Source organism: Bos taurus, chromosome 11 (assembly GCF_002263795.3).
Source record: "Bos taurus isolate L1 Dominette 01449 registration number 42190680 breed Hereford chromosome 11, ARS-UCD2.0, whole genome shotgun sequence".
Taxonomy (NCBI): Eukaryota; Metazoa; Chordata; class Mammalia; order Artiodactyla; family Bovidae; genus Bos; species Bos taurus.
In genome coordinates, this window is record NC_037338.1 from 81,867,365 (window position 1) to 81,886,248 (window position 18,884).

At 42.7% G+C, this 18,884-nt stretch overlaps 1 protein-coding gene and 1 long non-coding RNA gene across 5 annotated transcripts in view; one reads left to right on the plus strand and one right to left on the minus strand.

Annotated features, from left to right (window-relative positions):
• The window catches only part of CYRIA (CYFIP related Rac1 interactor A), a 99,565-nt gene extending 81,231 nt beyond the window's left edge, over positions 1-18,334 (plus strand). For 3 of the 4 annotated variants that reach the window (XM_005212933.5, XM_059891067.1, XM_005212932.5), the window contains exons 4-12: positions 4,658-4,779; positions 6,009-6,114; positions 8,366-8,502; positions 8,970-9,047; positions 9,223-9,339; positions 9,428-9,507; positions 10,925-11,051; positions 15,505-15,575; positions 16,983-17,213. In XM_005212933.5, the coding sequence (XP_005212990.1) occupies positions 4,658-4,779; positions 6,009-6,114; positions 8,366-8,502; positions 8,970-9,047; positions 9,223-9,339; positions 9,428-9,507; positions 10,925-11,051; positions 15,505-15,575; positions 16,983-17,061 (917 nt within the window). In that variant the 3' untranslated portion in view covers positions 17,062-17,213. Of the gene's footprint in view, positions 1-4,657; positions 4,780-6,008; positions 6,115-8,365; positions 8,503-8,969; positions 9,048-9,222; positions 9,340-9,427; positions 9,508-10,924; positions 11,052-15,504; positions 15,576-16,982; positions 17,214-17,973 lie in introns of those variants that run through there. The other variant, NM_001075172.1, reaches the window with a different exon arrangement.
• Positions 9,047-10,971, minus strand: LOC132346618 (uncharacterized). Its single transcript, XR_009496523.1, has 2 exons — positions 10,727-10,971; positions 9,047-9,222 (listed from the first exon to the last, which is right to left on the minus strand). It is a non-coding gene; the product is annotated as an uncharacterized lncRNA (long non-coding RNA).
• Positions 18,335-18,884: the final 550 nt, after the last annotated feature.

Consider the following 18,884-nt stretch of genomic DNA (forward strand, 5'->3'; position numbering starts at 1 on the left):
TGTGAATGAAATAAACAAGCCTTCAAGTGCCTTAAACCTTGCTGCTTTTTGCAGTCCCTCATCTGACTGTCCCTTGGGAAAGGGTCTGGCATAGGATGACTGATGTTCCTGTACAAATAAATATGTCAGTCCCGTCACACTTACATCTTCTGACAGACCTTTGCAATTTTAGATTGTTTTTTTGTAAGCAGTTAGTATCGTGCTATAAATCGTTTCCATTTTTACATCCCCCAATGTTCATATCAGGGCTTCCTTGGTGGCTCAGATGGTAAAGAATCTGCCTGCAATGCAGGAGACCCAGGTTCGATCCCTGGGTCAGAAAAATCCCCTGGAGAAGGGAATGGCAACCCACATCACATCAGTGTTCTTGCCTGGAGAATCCCACGGACAGAGGATCCTGGTGGGTTACAGTCCACGGGGTCTTAAAGCATTGACCTGACTGAAAGATTCACACACACACACACACACACACACACACACACACACACACACACACATAATGTTAATATTAAATAGTTATTACGCTTCCTAGTTTATCCTGAAGGGGTGAAGGGTGAAATGAGGAAGTGGGTGGAGAAGGAGAGCTATGGATTTAATTTATGGTTTGGCAAACCCTTCCTGCTCTACATTTCTTTGGTGTTTATACAACAGCTGGTGGGTGCAGAGATAGGGATGTATCCTACTGATGAAATGCCAGGGCTTCCTTCAAAGCCAAAGACATCTCCAAATAAATTGTCTTCCGTTCACATTTTCTTCAGTTAATTTGTTTGATTCTCTGTCAGCTTTTCCACACAGTCTTGAATAGGTCTTTAGGGGTAGGTGTGTGTGTTCCCCAGGCTTGTGGAGACAGAGTGCATCCCTGGCTGATTTACAAAGATAAGAACTCTTTGATTTGACAGCCTTGCTCAGGGTTGAGCCCTGCCGCCTGTGCCCTGGGGTATGTTCACCAAAGATGTTCCTTTCTGACAAACAAAGCTGGTGGCCACCTTGCTTTGCATCGGCACAGTGGAATGCCGAGAATTCTGCTCTCAGTAAATATCACAGTCCGGCATGAAACCTCCCCCTGACCCCGGTGACTCTAAAATGCTGACAGTTAATATCCACTGTCACTGGGAAATTGAGTCAAAGGAGGATAAATAGGTCCCCTATAAACAAAATGAATACTGTTGAACTTTCTTAATTGATAAGATGGTGCTTTTTCCATTAAAAATTCTAGGCACTTGGAATTCAGCAAATTCTTGACAATAAATGTATGTATTCAAGGTCACAGGGCACATGATACATTTTCATTCTTTCCACAACAGCTAGAATAGGGGTTTAAATCACTGCCTGGAGAAAGGCCTGGAGAGGCTTGTTCCAGGGCTCCTAGAAGTGTTGGTTTCTGAAATTGCCTGTGTAAATCACAGGCACTTTTAACAGCTTCATTGTTAGACAGGAACAGTCCAGCTTTCTGTAACCATTCTCCTCAATTTCGATGAAATAACTGGTGATGATTAGGAATTTAGAATGTGATTCTTAGAAGAAACATCACTAAACAATTCACTGGCTAGAACTGGAAACAGAGACCCATTTCCATCATCATCATTATTATTAATGTGTGTATGTACCTTTGACTTAAGATCAATCTTTGCTTTAAAAATAGAAAAACAGAAGCCTTAATTCAGAGTTCCTGTTCACTCAGCAAATGCTCTAGGAGGTTGCTGATAGGTTAAATAGTAACCTTTCCAATCACTAATTCTTCTGGGTCTTTTTCAAGATGTCTCTCCTTGACATCTGAAGACACAATACATTTTAAAAGCATGGTGACCAACTGAATCTCAATTTGGAGAATGCCGAAAGTGCAGACCCCAAAGTCTCTCAAAGGACTATTCCAGAAGGTGAAATAACAGCTTTAGAATTAGGACAGTAACATTAATGCAGTTTTGCACTCATCAAATATTCTATTAATATGTTAACCACACTGAGGAAACGTTGAGGCCATAGATAAATGATGGAGGATTTAAAAACACATTAACTAAAGTGTGAATAGCCAGTCTGATTATAGGTAAATGCATATTGTCTTCATGGTGATAGTGAGACATGCAACAGTGGTAAAGCCATTTCAGGAGACAAGACAGAGGAGAGGATCTGGAGTAGTAAGATCTTTATATTTTTCACCGCTTCTCAACACCCGTGTTCTCTGTCATATGGTCAATTTCATCGTTTATCCATTGAGACAGACATGACACGTTTAGTAAGTTTCTCCAATGGGCAGGGCATATGGGAGCCCGGAGGACAAGCAGCCAGGCCCTATCTTCAGGTAGCTTGGTATTCAAAGACGAACAGGAAAACCATCACAAAACAATATGAATTGCTGTTCAGTTGCTAAGTTGTGTCTGATTCTTTGCGACCCCATGGACTGCAGCAAGCCAGGCCTCCATGTCCTTCACTATCTTCCAGAATTTGCTCAAAGTCATGTCCACTGAGTCAGTGATGCTACCTAACCATCTCATCCTCGATCACCCCCTCTCCTTTTGCCTTCAATCTTTCCTATCATCAGTATCTTTGCATCAGATAGCCAAAGTATTGGTGCTTCAGCTTTAGTGTCGGTCCTTCCAATGAATATTTAGGTTTGATTTTTCTTTAGGATTAACTGGTTTGATTTTCTTGCAGTCCAGGGGCTCTCAAGAGTCTTCTCCACACCACAATTTGAAAGCCTCAATTCTTTGACACTCAACCTGCTTTATGGTCCAACTCTCACATCCGTACATGACTACTGGCAAAGTCATAGCTTTGACTCTATGTTTCAATCATTCAGCCCATTTTTCTATTGCCATTACTGTGTGCCAGGCACTGTGTTAGATCCTGAAGATACAGTGTCAAATGAGACAAATAAGGTCTGAGTCTTACAGTCTTGTGGATCAGATTCTCACTTAGTCCTGTCTGTTCTTTTAGCTGGGGGATCAAACTGGGGTGAATTATGAACTTAGGGATATGGGCCAAGACCACATGTCCCTTAGGGTTACATGGTCCTTTTCCCATTTGAAAATCAAGACAGACAGATTAGGGCTTCTCCCAGCTGGTACTTTCTGTCTCAAAGTTTATGCCACTTGTGATTTGAGTCCTCTAGACTCTTACAGCAACCTGGCCCAGAAGCCAGGGACTATGTAGTCAACACCGAGGGCTTAATTAATAGCTAGAAGAAAAGATGACTCAGTTCCCTGACAGAGAAAAGTGAAAAAGCCTAGGGCTTGCAATAAGCCTAACCAATTATGGAAGAAAATGAGCCTGTAATTCAGGAGACTCGAGTTTGAATCTTGCTTTGGAAGATTCCCCTGGAGGAAGGCATGGCAGCCCACTCCAGGATTCTTACCTGGAGAATCCCATAGACAGAGGAGCCGGCGGGCTACAGTCCATAGGGTTGCAAAGAGTGGGACATGACTGAAGTGACTGAGCACGCATGCAGGTACCCTTTCATTAGTGAAGTCTGCTGGGAGAACTCAGTTCTTAGGACTTGGATTTTTAAAAACAGATTTTAGGAGATGACATCTGTCCTCTTCCTGTATTAGCAATGCCTTTGTTTTAGATGGAGATTAATTTCCTAACTAGCCCAGGCAAGAAACCTATTTTATAGGCATTGTGAGATAAATAAAACCCTATCTTTACCACCATTCAACTTCCACCCACCAGCCCTCACAAAATATTCCTGCAGGCAAGAACATACATTGGCTCCAGGAATGTAAACAAGTCAGAATTCATTGAGGAACTAAGTGGATGTCTCTGTGACTGTTAGAATTTGTTCTTCAGCATTTAAGTTTAAATGCATTACTTATTTTTGTGGATAAGTTTCATGGTTAAGACCAAAGATGAACAGTACAGGAGTCTTTAAAATGAACTCTCTGCACTTCTTGAGCTCATGTTCAAAAAGGAACTCCATTGCTTTCTACATCACTATGTTCTGCAAAGATACACCTATACCATAGCTCTGAAGGATTAATTACAGAAAATCTTAAGTGTTTTTTAGTATGGAAATATAAGGGGGGGACTACTTTCCCATCTAGACTCAGATTCACAGACTTTCAGTCACAATAGCTTCTATTAAATATTAGAATTGGATCCCAAAAGGTAATGTTTATTCTTTCTATCACCCAGTGTACCACTTGACACATAGTATATGTGCAAAAAAAAAAAAGTGATCTATACAAATAAAGGGGTGCCTACAATGATTCCATGGGCTTCTTAGGTGGCTCAGTGGTAAAGAATCCACCTGCACTGCAGGAGACATGGGCTTGATCTCTGGGTCAGGAAGATCCCCTGGAGAAGGAAATGCCAACCCACTCCAGTATGCTTGCCTGGGAAATCAAATGGACAGAGGAGCAGGGTGGGCTACAGTCCATGAGATCTCAAAGAATCAGATACAATGGAGCGACTGCGCATGCACAATGATTCCAACAATCTTTGTTAGATGTGAATGAAATATTTGTAACTATTTTGAACTCAGTAATGGCCAGATCTTCTGTTAGTTTTCATTTCTTTGCACCTTATTATGTTAAAGAGGAAATACCATGCCTGCAGGAGTCACATAGGATTGTCTAGCGGGTAGAATTGAATGCCGAGCCTCTTCCCAGGCTGTTTATAAACACAAGCCTCTGTGTCTCTTGGTTTCCTGTCTGCCTAGATGCCCAGCCCACAGAAGGAGAGAGGGAAATATGGAACCAGATCAGCGCCGTGCTCCAGGATTCCGAGAGCATCCTCGCAGACCTGCAGGCGTACAAGGGCGCAGGGCCAGAGATCCGAGATGTATGCCAATAATAACACTAAGCTGACAACGCCCTTGGTGGAGAAGGGAAACCCACACACGCACACACACAGCAAGATTAAGTAATAGCCCTAGTTTTTCCTAGCATACCAGGAAGAACAAGGAGGGTAATGTGTCCTTAAAAATGTATGAATGGTCCCTTTTATTCAAGTCCACTGATCTGAGCACATAGTGCTGTGCACCATGTAAAGTGCAAGCCATTCTCTCCTCTGACATGCGTTTGAAATTGTGGGACTTACATTTAAACAATAATTTGTCAATATGTTGCTTCGTATAAGAGAAACATGAAATCTGTGAACGGTAGTTGAAATATGAGTCATGAAGTCTGGGTGTATGTGAACTTTCCAACATTTTGTAATGATTTTTGGCAGGTTTCATGACTATCACAATCAAGAGACATAAACAACCTCCCTTAAGGAGCCTGCTCATCTGTCATCCTGAAATGACGTGTAAGATCAAAATAATAAGTGCAGGAAAAAGAAAACAGTGACCAAAACAACAAAAAAAATGGCAGTGTGGCTTTTGAGAGTTTGTCATGCCTTCAAGGCAAGAAACCTCACACTCCTTTTGTTTGAAATAATTAGCTTTGTGGAAGTATCAGCACACACACACATTGCCATCACCATTTTCTGAAAAAAACCAAGACATAGCAACAACAATAAAATGCCGCTAGCATCATAATCCTCAAACTGCTGAAACCCAAGCAAAACAGCATTTCAAAGAAAGTAGCAGCCTATTAAGAGGTTATTTTTCTACTTAAGGGTCACCATTTAATTTAGGCAATTTAGGTACCATCTCAGACTGTCAGGAATGTAATACATATTATAGAGAAAGGAAAACATCTACAAAATCTGCACTTCATAATGAGCACTAGCTCTACTTTAGAAGAATCAAATGGTCATGGAGGAGATCTGAATTGCTTCCAATTAGACATGCTTTTTTTTTTTTTTGCATTGAAGATATAAGAAGTGAGTCAAATGACATGGTGTCTAATTGTTGAGCCATTTGCATTATGTTCAAGTGCTAAAATCACCATCCTAATTGAGCATCTTGGACAATACTTCCATGAACTGATTTAGGCAGTATACATTAGCAAAAGACAGCAGGAATTTTTTTTTTTTTTAACTCAAATTCTTTCTCAATCTTCAGTCATTTTGACGTGGAGCCTACCGCTTCTTTTTAAGCAGAAAATTCCATCGTGTTTTGGCAGGCCATCCAAAATCCCAATGACATTCAGCTTCAGGAAAAAGCTTGGAATGCAGTGTGTCCTTTAGTCGTGAGACTGAAGAGATTTTATGAGTTTTCCATCAGGCTAGGTGAGTATGTGTTTATGATTTTCATGTCCCTCTTGTGAAACTCTGTGATGATATTTGAGAAAGTAGCAGGAAAAGCTCAGGGGATTGGAAACTGCCCCACATCCACTCTTGTGCATCATCAGAGGCCACTCAGATACAAAAACAGCGGTCAGGTCCATTTCTGACAACATGCCTCAGAGTTTCTTCCCCTGCATTTATTGGCATGTTTCGAGTGTCTTTACTAATGGGTCTTCCTTTGGTTTTGTTCTCAGCTAAGTTCTATTCTTAACAGTATTACCCTGTCTGATCACATTTCCAAAGGACAGAGAAGTTGGAAAATCCATGTTACCTGCTAACCCAAAAAGAAGTTGGTTGGCTGGAATCATGTGTTAAATTTATTTGGTTGGCCAAAAAATGTTAATTTGAATTTTCCAGATGATAGCACAGAAAAACCCAAATGAGCTTTTTAGCCAACCCAATAATATAGCAAAATATAAGAAAGACAAATATAATGTTCTTTTCTTAAGCTTAAAAAAAAAAAAAAAAACAAAAAAAAACAAAACCAACTCTGTGCAGGTACAGGATGGCTTTGCAGAGTTCAGAGTAAAATCAAGTCTGGTTGACAGTAGTCTCCATGTGACCACTGCTATGATATAACCCCTCTCCCAACAGTAAAGCTATCTGAGGTTTCACTGGTTAAAACGTATGATATGTCTAGAATGAGGAAGGGGGTTTTACTGTTGTTCCATCGCTCAGTCATGTCCGAGTCTCTGCGACCCCATAGACTGCAGCACGCAAGGCTTCCCTGTCCTTCACTGTCTCCTGCAGTTTGCTCAAACTCATGTCCATCAAGTCGGTGATGCCATCCAACCATCTCATCCTCTGTCGTCCCCTTCTCCTCCCGCCTTCAACCTTTCCTAATATCAGGGTCTTTTCCAAAGAGTCATCTCTTTGCATCAGATGGCCAAAGTATTGGAGCTTCAGCTTCAGCATCAGTCCTTCCAATGAGTATTCAGGGTTGATTTCCTTTAGGAAGTGTGTGATCATGTTTATTCTACTTCTGCCATAAGTGAGTGCTACATTTTAGGAATTAAACAGAGAAAGTAAAGTACCCTGGGGGAATAATAGCCGTGATGTTGAGAGAACTTGAAACTGAGACTCCAAGGGAATAGTTCAATGAACTGAACCAGTTTTTCAAAAAGAGCTCCTGAAGACTCTCAGGTTGAAGAGGGATCGACTTCTCAGTTTCCTCAAAGTGTGTGTCTAGACCCCTTGAACTGAAATCATAAGGAGCCAAGTGTCAGCTCAGCAGACGGAAAAAGATCCACCAAGGTCAAGTGGGCTGCCTCAGAAGACAGTGTGTTTCTGTAGATAGAAAATGCTAGTGATGTCCTCAGAAAGAAACTGTAAAAGGCCTCTGGGGATGATAAAATCAGCACTAGCGAACCCTTGTAAAGAGCCAGATAATAAATATTTTAGGCTTGTGGGCTATCCTATCGTTGTTACAGCCACTCAGCCCTGCCATTGTGGCACAGAATGAAAATATTAATGAAGCATGGCTGTGTTTTAATAAAACTTTATTTGCAAGAAAAAGTGACTGTGGACCTGATTTAGCCTGTGGGCCAGAGTTTGCCTACCTCTTCTCTAGAGGATTGATAAAATGACTTGATGCCAAGAAAAATATATTGAAGAAAAAGCAGGAAGGAAGGTTTAGAAACAGACAAGTGAGAGTAATGAGACTGTTTTCAGGATAGTAATGGAGGTAGATATGGCAGCAGGTTTGCAGAAAAATATTCCTGGGATTTGCTAAGAGTGTCATTGCAGAGAAGGGCTGGTGTGGACTGGAAGTCTCTCCCTGCAAAGCAAGCAATGTAACCCATGCATTCAGGGCCACCTCATCTCATCCTGGGTCATGGATGGCTGTCTCATCCATCCATGGATGGCTGTCTCATCCATCTCAACCACAAAATCCTATTTGTGGTTTTCTACAGTGTTAGGATTTGGAACAGCTGAACATGGGAGGGTCCAGCTGAGCTTTGGGACCATGGGTCAGTTCTGCAGTGGAGGCAGCCTTCTCAGGCATGGAGGGCAGGGGGGGTCCTTTTCCTCCTTATCCACACACATCACATTTCACACTGTTCTGTGGGGGAAAGGTGGAGAGGAAAGACTCACACAGGTCATCTCTGAGAATGTCAACTGGGGCTGCAAATTGGGCTTTTTGAAAAATCTCTGTGGTCCACCTCAAATATGTATGTATCCCTTTGACTTTTAGAAAAAGCTCTTCAGAGTTTATTGGAATCTCTGACCTGTCCACCCTACACACCAACCCAGCACCTGGAGCGGGAGCAGGCCCTGGCCAAGGAATTCGCGGAAATTCTGCATTTCACCCTTCGATTCGATGAGCTGAAGGTTAGGCCATGTGCGCTTGGACAATTTACCAGATTCACACTGAGCACCTGCATGTCCAGGTGCTTTGCAGGGCTGTGGGGTGGGGAAAAAAGATGAGGGAAGTAGCTCCTTTCCCCAAGAGACATGTAATGTGGTAAGAATTCACACTCCTTGTGGTCAAAGTGATTTACGATGGTGGTTTGTATGTGGAAATTCAAAATCTGCCAAATACAACCAGAGAAAACATCTCAAGTGTCTGTTCCTCTTTGGAAGCAAGTGTGCTTTCCCTAAAATCTAGCCTAGGGTAAAAATAGGGTGTATTCTTAAATAATGAAGCTCTGAGTCTATTTTTAACCCAAAGTTGTTTTAACTCTTGGGTAACAAAGAGAAGTCCTGGTATCTGTACAAAATATATTGCCTGGATTTTGGGTAAATAACCCCCCTCTGATGCTGAGAAATGACCTTCTTTCCTCTTTTCTGAACTTCAGATGAGGAACCCCGCTATTCAGAATGACTTCAGCTACTACAGAAGGACCATCAGTCGCAATCGCATCAACAACATGCATGTGAGTCCCTGGATCTCCTGGGTCGACAGCCCCAGGTTCCAGATCTCTTTTAATTTCTGCATCAGGAGGGGCACAGGGAGAAGACAGAGCCTTTGTGATTCATTTTCCAGAAGACACAATTTGAGCTGTTGACCGTCTCTTTATCAATCGCATCTTCTCATCTTCTTTTCATCAGCTAGACATTGAGAATGAAGTCAACAATGAGATGGCCAATCGAATGTCCCTGTTCTACGCAGAAGCCACGCCGATGCTGAAAACCCTCAGCAACGCCACCATGCACTTTGTCTCCGAAGTAAGTGATGTTGAGCAACAAAGTGCCTTCCGCCCAGTTGCCCATCAAAGCTGCTAACAGGCTAACATGCTTTGTGTCTCCCATTTAGAACAAAACCCTGCCAATAGAGAACACCACAGACTGCCTCAGTACGATGACAAGTGTTTGTAAAGTCATGCTGGAAACTCCGTAAGTTAAATCAGAGGTGTATCCATGTCAAGAATTCACGTATCTCTAACAGTGATGATGGTGGTGATGACCGCTTCTAACGTTTGGGTTAGCACGTCAACATTTCCTTATATATTAACTGAATTAATTTCATAAAGAACTCTGGCGATAGGTGTAGTTATCCCCATCTTAAAGCTAAGGAAGACAAGGCTGAAATTGGTTAACTGACATCTTCCCAAAGATCGCATGGCTTGTTAGATGGCAGAATCAAAACTTGAATCAAAGATGCAGGAGAAGTTGTATGCAGATCAAATGGTGGATTGAGTTAAATGACTGGGTATTGTTATAAGTATATTGGAGAAAAGATTTGAGAGACGATATAAGTATGCTGGAGAAAAGATTTGAGAGAATATTTAAAACCAAGAGTAGAACTGGTAAGACTATTATAAAAATGATAATGAAAATCTCTCTCTCAGGCATGTGGCAGTTTCTTTGTACTTAAATTAGTTGCTGGATTTTAAAAATGCTTGAGTTGTTGAGGTGAGGCAGTATAGTAATGAGGAAATCTTCACTCCAGTGTCAGGTTTCCCCTTATTCTACTTATTTTGTAGCCCCTTCTGTGCCCACTGACAAGTGGTCTGACCTTGGTTTCCTCACCTGATGAGATCCCCATAATGCCATCTACAAGGCAGAAAGTTTGGGAGTGCCAAGGCATCAAGAGTGCCTTCTAAAATGTGATGCTCTGTTCAAATGTAAGAGGGCATTCCTTCCAGATATTTCATTTATATTTAAGTTAATATTTATTCCAAGATGGAAATAATAATCATCATTGTGGAGCCAAGTCAGAATGAAGTTGATGTTAAGAAAGCCTCTAGAATTGGCCTGAATTATCTGAATCATCAATGACCCTGTCAAGGTAAGGGAACAGAATTCAAGCTCCACAAATACTCTCAACCCAATGAATGGTGTGTAACCTCTTTTAGGTATCTTTGCCAATCTAATTCAATCTGCAGCCTGTATCTTAACAAAGGAAGTTACCCTGACTGGCGACGCAGTAGCTGCTCTATAGAAATGAGCTTGATTCGTTTTCTCCATAATGAAGCCATTATTCTCTATAATCTAGGACAGCCAGAGAGACCTGCTATAAAATATTCATGATTGATGGGTGGGGGGGTTTTATATGTGATGAGCTGGCTCGCTAAGGGCAGAAGAGAAGAGAATTTACTGCCCTCCAATTTACCTTGTTTTCACACTGGTTGGATAGATTCAAGGAGAATTATCATCGCCAGTTTCTTTAAGAGCTTATTAACCTGGTTCTTGCAGGTCTAGGATTGTTCTCAAGAGAGGATTGGAGGAGGCTAAACTAGCCAGTTGTGGAGCCAAAAACAAATGGATCTGTCACGGAAGTAACACCTCTGCCATTTCTCCTCTCTTCCAGGGAATACAGGAGTAGGTTTACCAGTGAAGAAACGCTGATGTTCTGCATGAGGGTCATGGTGGGGGTCATCATCCTGTACGACCACGTGCATCCCGTGGGAGCTTTCTGCAAGACATCCAAGATCGATGTAAGAACAGTTATGATAGGTGATTTCCCAGTAGGGGCTCGTGAATGTCGCCAAACAGACCTTGCTTCTCTCTCTCCCTCCCCTCCATCCACCCCCCACCAACTGCCCATGAGTGAGCTCTCCCTGTTGCAAATCCATCAAGGCATCTCTCCTTGTAGCAAAAAGTCCAGTCCTGTTCACGGGCATACAACAAATGCATCCAACCTCAAAGACACAGAAAGAGAATGGAGACGCTGATCCCCTCAGCTTGTAGAGGGGCTGAGGGGTGAGCAGTCACTTAGCTGCTAGCTGCCCTTCAGCTTTTCCACGTGCCATATACGTATTTACTTGTATATATGTATCTCAGCGTGAAAAGCATTAGGAGATAACTGGATTACAAGACACCATGGTCAAATCCCAAACAACGTTCCAACTTCCTGTCCCATTGCCCAGCAGAGAGCACCACCTGATTCTCATGCTTTTTCTTGTCCTTGGACTATGCTTGAGCCCTGCCCAGAGCGCCCGGCCTCTTCTCTGGTAGGGGGATTCCTTTAAGACACTCCTCACATGTCCCCTCATGTGGAGCACGCCTCCCGCACCCTGCATGGAGTAGAGCCTTGCTTCTCCTCCGGCCCCAGAGCGCCCGCCATTTTGGATTTTCTAACTCCTTCACAGACTCTGGTGCTTCCCTGGTAGCTCCACAATAAAGTATCTATCTGCCTGCAGTGCAGGAGACACAGGTTGATCCCCGGGTAGGGAAGATCCCCTGGAGAAGGAAATGGCAACCCATTCCAGTATACTTGCCTGGGAAATCCCATGGGCAGAGGAGCCTGGTGGGCTGTAGCCAATGGCGTCACAAAGAGTTGGGCACGACTTGGCAACTAAACAACAAACACAGATTCTGAGTTTGTGGACAAGAGCGGAGACCAGGATGTATACACCTGATGCCCACTCCATTGCCTAACAGTGTCTTTGGTCCATGGAGCATAGTGCTCATAAAATTTTTGCTGAGTGAATGAATAGGACTGGAAAACAAATGATGGTGGTGTGCAAGTGATTTCCTGTTGACTGTGAGATAAAGACACTCCTCTCAGCCCAGTGTTTGCCTGCAGCAGCACCCAGCAATGTATCCCTGTATTAATTTAAAACCTTTTAAGTACAGAATAGCACCTTTTGGTACTAACTTATTCTGAAACAGCTAAGTAGGGGTATGCACACTCTAGGCTCATTCATGCATAGACAGCAGCATCTTTGATGCTCTAGTTCTGTGCAGACAGAAGGTCCAGATGCCCAGAGGGGCTGTGAGTCTGAAGAGTGTAAGAAAATTTTTCAGTTTATAATACAATTCAGTTTACTCATGTTGAGGTTCTGGCTTCCTAGCATACATAGCTAGCCATAGTTCTCCATAGAGTTTTCCTTATTTTTAATATAATTATTTTTATTTCTCAAGAAAATAAATATTTATATAAAAATTTGGGGGAAATAAAGGAAATTAATATACAGAACTTTAAACATATCTGTGGTAACCTCACCATGGACATCATGTGTCATCAATATGTCACATATGTTTGTCCCTTCATTTTATATAGATGTTTGGGTGTCTGTGTGTATGTATTAATACTTAACAGATTAGCACCCTGCTATAATTGTTATTTAAAAACATTTAATTTGCATAACAGTATATTACAGAGTTTTTTCCATACCAATAAATATTTTACTGTATTCTTCGTGAGGCTTTAACATTTTTATGCTATAGATTGAGCATAAATAGCTCTATTAATAACCCATGAATATCATTTGAATATGGATTGAATTTATTACCTAGTACTCATAGGACATTCTCATTTACCACAGCCATTTGTTAACTTGTCAGAGAGTCAATAATTAAAAATACACTGAGTACCATTATGTCTTGTAGCCTTAACTTTTAAAAAAAGCTCGTCCTTGCTTGTCATTCACTGGCTCTTTCTGTGGAGGCTGTAAACATTATATGATGTTAGTTCTAACCCTCCCCATTCCTGATGAAGTCTGTTTGTTCAAGTTGGTCTTACTAAGAATGGCTTGCTTGTACTGAAGCTCACCCATGTCTCTAAGAAAGTTTCAGCTTTACAGAGCACAGTATGTATACTATATAATGGGTCATTTTTCTCTGATGACATAAAGGCTCTCCTTCCAGATACCAGTCTGCTTCGAAGTCAGCAGTTACAGGCACGGGGTTTATAAACCCTCAGGGTATCAGCATCAACTATGAAGAAGCAGATAATGAACTAGATCCTGTCCTTACAGAGAACGTGTTCTGGAGCCCAAAATGGAAGTACTGAGCTCTAGACACCCAGATGAGGGAGAAATTCCTTCTGTAGAGAGGCAGAGAAAGAGGGCGATGTTTCAGGTGGATCTGGGGAATCTTACCAAGTGGACGGAGAGAAGGAAGAGTACTCCGAGCAGAGGATTCATCCCAGCAGAGTCATGGCGGCCCAGAGGGTTGGTCATCATTTAGAGAACAGATCCTGTTTGTGGGTGTGAGGGATGCAGGCTGGAATGAGGTGGCATTTTCAACTGATTTCCTTAAAACTACATGGAGCGATCCAATACAGTATCACTCTTTAAGCCCGGTCCCCAGCCCACACCTCACCCAGAATCCCAGACCCCCACCTCCTCTGGACACATGAGGTATGGCCGGCCTCAAATCAAAGGTTCTCACTTTCACACAGACCTGCTCCTCCTCTTGGGCTCCTGTCTCAGGTATTTCACTTCCTTTCAACTCAGGGTCAAAGCCAAACCTGGGGTTTTTCCGCAGAACCTAGGAACAGTCTTCTTCGCTCTTCACCTTCACACCTCCTCAGACACCGAGTCCTGTGGCCTGGACCTCAGCGCGTCCTCTCATCTCGCCCTGATGCTCTGTGCCTACTGCCGCTCTCACAAGCTCACTCATGCTCTCCCTCACACCGTCACTCACGCCCTCACTCTCAGGGGCTCCCACCGGGCCTCCCATCTCCAGCTCTACTTCCTCAGATCCCTTGCAGTATTAACCACATTATTAGATCGTTGAACACCTATCAAGGGTATTTTCCACAGGTCAAGGCCTCAAGTCCTGAACATGTTGTTAAACGCACGTTGAATATGGTCCAGAATGCATCTCTGACTGTGTCTTTTTAGTCACAACCCAGGCTTTTATCAGCCTGAGATCGAACTAGAAATTCCGTAGAGTATCCACCACACTTCTGCCTCTTTTCTAATCTGTATCCCCATTTCTCCGTGGGCACTTTTTACAAGAACACATATCAAAGGATGACAAGGAGCTGTTTGTCTCTCTTCTCCCACTGGGCTCTGAGCTCTCTTGGGAGAGGGACTGAATCTCTTCATCCTGTGCTTGTCCCCATCCTGCACCTGTGACAGGCATCTCTGATTGACCACTACATTCTTTTTGGATGAGGCTAAGCATACCCCCAAATGACTCTAAGCCCTGTGCTTCAGGCTGCCCCCATCAATCCAACAAGCTTTATCAAGTCTTTGGGGAAAAGCTTTCAACCTACAAAAACATTTTCTAAGTGACCATTGTAAGAGAGGTCCTTAGTACTGTTTACCCAATCAGTGCATGAATATCTGTGAGTTTAAAATGACTGACTGTATTCTTTCCAGAAGGATTCTTCCTTTGCCAAAAAAATTCCTGTATATGAGTAATATAATGTGATCTATTAAGATGTAGATTTAGCTTTCATGTATTTCCCAAATGATGAATAAATTATATTGCAAGGACACAAAAAGCTAAGAAACTTACCCGGTTTAGGAAGATGCTAAATAAAGAAGGATGGATGAAACCCAGGCATTCTGCCTCCATGTGCTTCGTATTCCTAACTGTTGTCCTTTACTGGCCCTCTCCTGGCCTGGGGAGGGAGACAAATTAACCTGAGCACTAAGATCTCTTAAGGTTCTCTGAGAAATGCCAGGTACTATCAGGGATACAAATATGTGGTGGTTACTTCTACCTGGTGAAGGTAATGAGATCAGAAGAGGCTTCCTGGTGTTGGTGCGCTCCAGCTGAGTCCTAAAAAAGTTTTAAAGAGATTACCAGTCAAACAACTAAAGGAGGAAATGCATTCTGGGCAGAGGGTGGTGTAAAATGATCAGGTTTGCAGTTCATTTGGTCAGCCTCCCCTGAGCACAGACTAGAGAAGCTCTGCTCTTGGCTCTGGTGTCCAAGACAAGAAAATCAGTCTCAAGTCTTTGTCTCCAAAGGCCAGACACAGAAGATATTCAATTGTGGTATAATATGAAAACTGACAGAAGCTTCTAGAAACCCACAGAAGCAACTCACTGGCCCGACGGAGGAGGAAGGTTTATTGGTCATTTCAATATTTGCTTTCTATGAAGACAAACAATGTAGTATTATTACAGGCAGATATTGTTATGGACAGATACTATGATGGGCAGAATTGCTAAGGTATTAACCAAATCTTGTACTTTCTCTTCCTAGATGAAAGGCTGCATAAAGGTTTTGAAGGAACAGGCCCCGGACAGTGTGGAGGGGCTACTGAATGCCCTCAGGTGAGCTTCAACCCTGTGGGGTAGCAACCCTTCAGATCCACTGCTAATTTAGATGCTGCTAGGGTCCAAGGGCTAAAAACACCAAGCTTAACCTCTTACGTCTGTTAACACATGTTGAGGTCAGCCCCATTTTTATCATCCCCTTTTCACAGATGGAGGAAACTGAAATTTAGAGAAGTCAACTCACTTGGCAAAAGTTCTCACAGCAGATGGCTGAGCCAAGATTAAACCCTGGTCTGGGTGACCCTGCAGGTCAAAGACCAGATCCTGGCCACACTGCTTTGTGGTTGGTGGGGACTTGTCAGGAGAAGAAGCCTCCTGGGTCTCACTTCCCCCTCCACCCCTGCTCCCCAGACCTGGCTGCATATGAGAATTAGGTGGGTAGCTTTTGCCAACACTGATGCTTGGGTCCAACCCAGACCAGATTAATTTTAATCGCTGGGATAGGGGCTCAGGCATCCATTTTGGGTTTGTGGGTTTGTTCTGAAGGTCCCTGCATGAGGCATCTGTGGAGTTGCCAATACTGAGAACCCTGCTCCCATGTCTGGATGCCCTTGTATCTGGTCAATGCCCCTGACAGCTCCTCACTGCTCCTGAGCCATGCTAAAGCACCTGCTCTTCCCAAGGACACATGCACTTAATCCACTGCAGGGCAGGACTCTTATTTGTTTAGCTGTGACACATCTATATAGTTTGTTGAATCAGGCCAATTGGATTGCCATCTGGAAAAGTTTATGGCCCCTGCTGTCTTAGTCATTGGTGATTTCCCTCTGTTCCTCTCAATACCATTCATGTAGTGAATGTTCAATAAGTGAAATGAAGCAATGATACTCTATGATGTACAACATGTATGTTTCATGTTCTCATTTAATCATCACAAGTCAGAATGGTAAGATCTATTATCCCCATCTAATAAAGGAAGAAACTCGGATGCACATGACATGAATAAATTATACACTGAGGCTGATCCTTTTTGGTGCAGCTGCTAAGTCACCATTCTTCAGAACAGATGTAGCATTAACCTAAGAGTCTTTCAAATTCTGTGGGTAAACCAAGGTTTTTTTCCATTGATGCCCATTTCATAGAAGGCAGACTTTCCACACTCACTAAGAAAACTTTTGGCTTCTGACTTTTTTTTTAAAGATTTTTTTGATGCAGACCATTTTAAGTCTTTGTTAAATTCATGACAATATTGCTTCTGTTTTATGTTTTGGTTTTTTGGCCATGAGTTGTGTGGGAATCTTGGCTCCCCGACCAGGGATCGAACCCACGCCCCTTGCACTGAAAGGTTAACCACTGGACCATCAGGGAAGTCCAATGTCATTCTGTTAAGCAAGGCTTGGAGACCAGGGCACTGTGGTAGACTGCAAGTTCCACTGAGTTCTTGGCATTTTGTGTCTCTTCTAGGCACTGTGATGGTCAGAGGGTACAGACTTTTGAGGCAGCCAGACCTGGATCCACATCAGAAACCACAAATTGTTCATAAATCATGCATTGTTGTATTTGTCATCTGGAATGGGTCATTTAACATCTCTAAATGTCAGTTTGCTCATCTGTAAAATGGAAGTAATAACCTGTCCTGCAAAGAGTTAGTGTGAGTGTGAGTGAAATAAAAACTTCCACAGTGCTTGGAACACAGTCAAGATTTTACTACATGTTAATTCTCCTTTCCTTCCTTTTCATGACCAGTAAATGTGAAGATACACATTACACCACTTTTCTTTCCTATATGGGTCTGCCTTAGTGCCCCCTTGCGGTGGTAATGAGGATAAGCACTCTCACAAAAGGAGAAAACAGTAACTAGAGAGTTGGATATGTTGTTATGGTGACTGGGTGGTAAAGAATCCTCCTGCCAGTGCAGGAGATGTGGGTTCGATCCCTGGTGGAGGAAATGGCAACCCATTCCAGCATCCTTGCCCGGGGAAGCCCATGGACAGAGGAGCCTGTGTGCTATAGTCCATAGCATGGCAAAAGAGTCACACATGACTTAGCAACTAAACAGCAACAACAGTGTTGCTATATGCAAACCAAGCTTTTACAATCGGTGACTCAGGAGGTGTGCCAAGAGCCTGCACTCAAGCACGTGAAATCTGTCTCCCTGGAAAACGAGATTGCTTGTTTCTCCTTCATGTAATTATTTGATTAGGTAGAAGATCTATTTGTTTAATAACCAAAATATAAACTTCTTTGGAAGGAAGGATCGAATATTAAATCTGAGACTAAGTTGGACACTGAAGTGTGGCTCTTTGTGTAAAGAATGGATGCCAAGTTTGATTTCTAAATATCAGCTGTGCCTCTCAAGCCAAAGATGAGCTGACAACTCTGGTCAAAGCTTTCTCAGAGCATACTGTTTGCACACTGTTTGCACACTGACTGCCGTCATTTTCTCTCCATCCAGGTTCACTACAAAGCACTTGAATGATGAATCGACTTCCAAACAGATTCGAGCGATGCTTCAGTAAAGCCTTGCTCAATGAAGAGGATCTTTGAACTGACCTCAGAAGATGTATATGTTTACATAATTTAATACAGATTGATGTTAATACTTGTGTATTTACATAACCGTTTCCTTCTTGTCACTGAAATATATGGACCTTCATTTGTATCCTGACTGACTCAACCCAGAGATCATAAATTGACTGGAGAGCCTTACCTTCAATGTCTAAAACAAAAACCCCTTCTCCAAAAGGCAGAATTTGGAGACGTTGATCTTTGCTACTGGAGTTCCTAACGCCTGTAACAATCAGAACTTCCCAACAGTTTGTGGTCATGTTTTAATTCTAGATTAAATTGATCTCTCTGGGAAGTATAGTTAGAGAAACACAAAGAGTTTGATTTCCTGGGTCAGCCCAGCTACAAGAAACACAACTGTTATCCTGACAGAGAGACAGGGGGAACCCCAGAAAAGAAAAATTCCAGTGGAGATATAAGCCCCAGTGTCTGGAATTCAGCACACCCCCTCTCTTTCCTCAGAAGGCACAGCACCCATCAACTTTTCTGTTTGCACCTATTTTATTTCTCAGCATTCTCTCTTCCTATTTTGATTTATACCCTGTAACATTCCCTTTCCATTTTTCAAGAGGAAAAAATCAGCATGTTTGCATCAGTTTGTGGAGGAGAAAGGAGAATAGAAAGATGCACTCTTGTGGCTGGGCTGGTGACTGTCGTGGAAGTGGGGACAGGTGGGGAAGAAGGGCATCCAAGCAACAGTGGCAGTCATCTCTCTGCTTCAACCCTCTGTCTCCAGGACCAGGGAAGTGGAGCTCTGGCTAAAATTGTGGGTGAGGTTGCTAATGTTCCAGTTGTCTG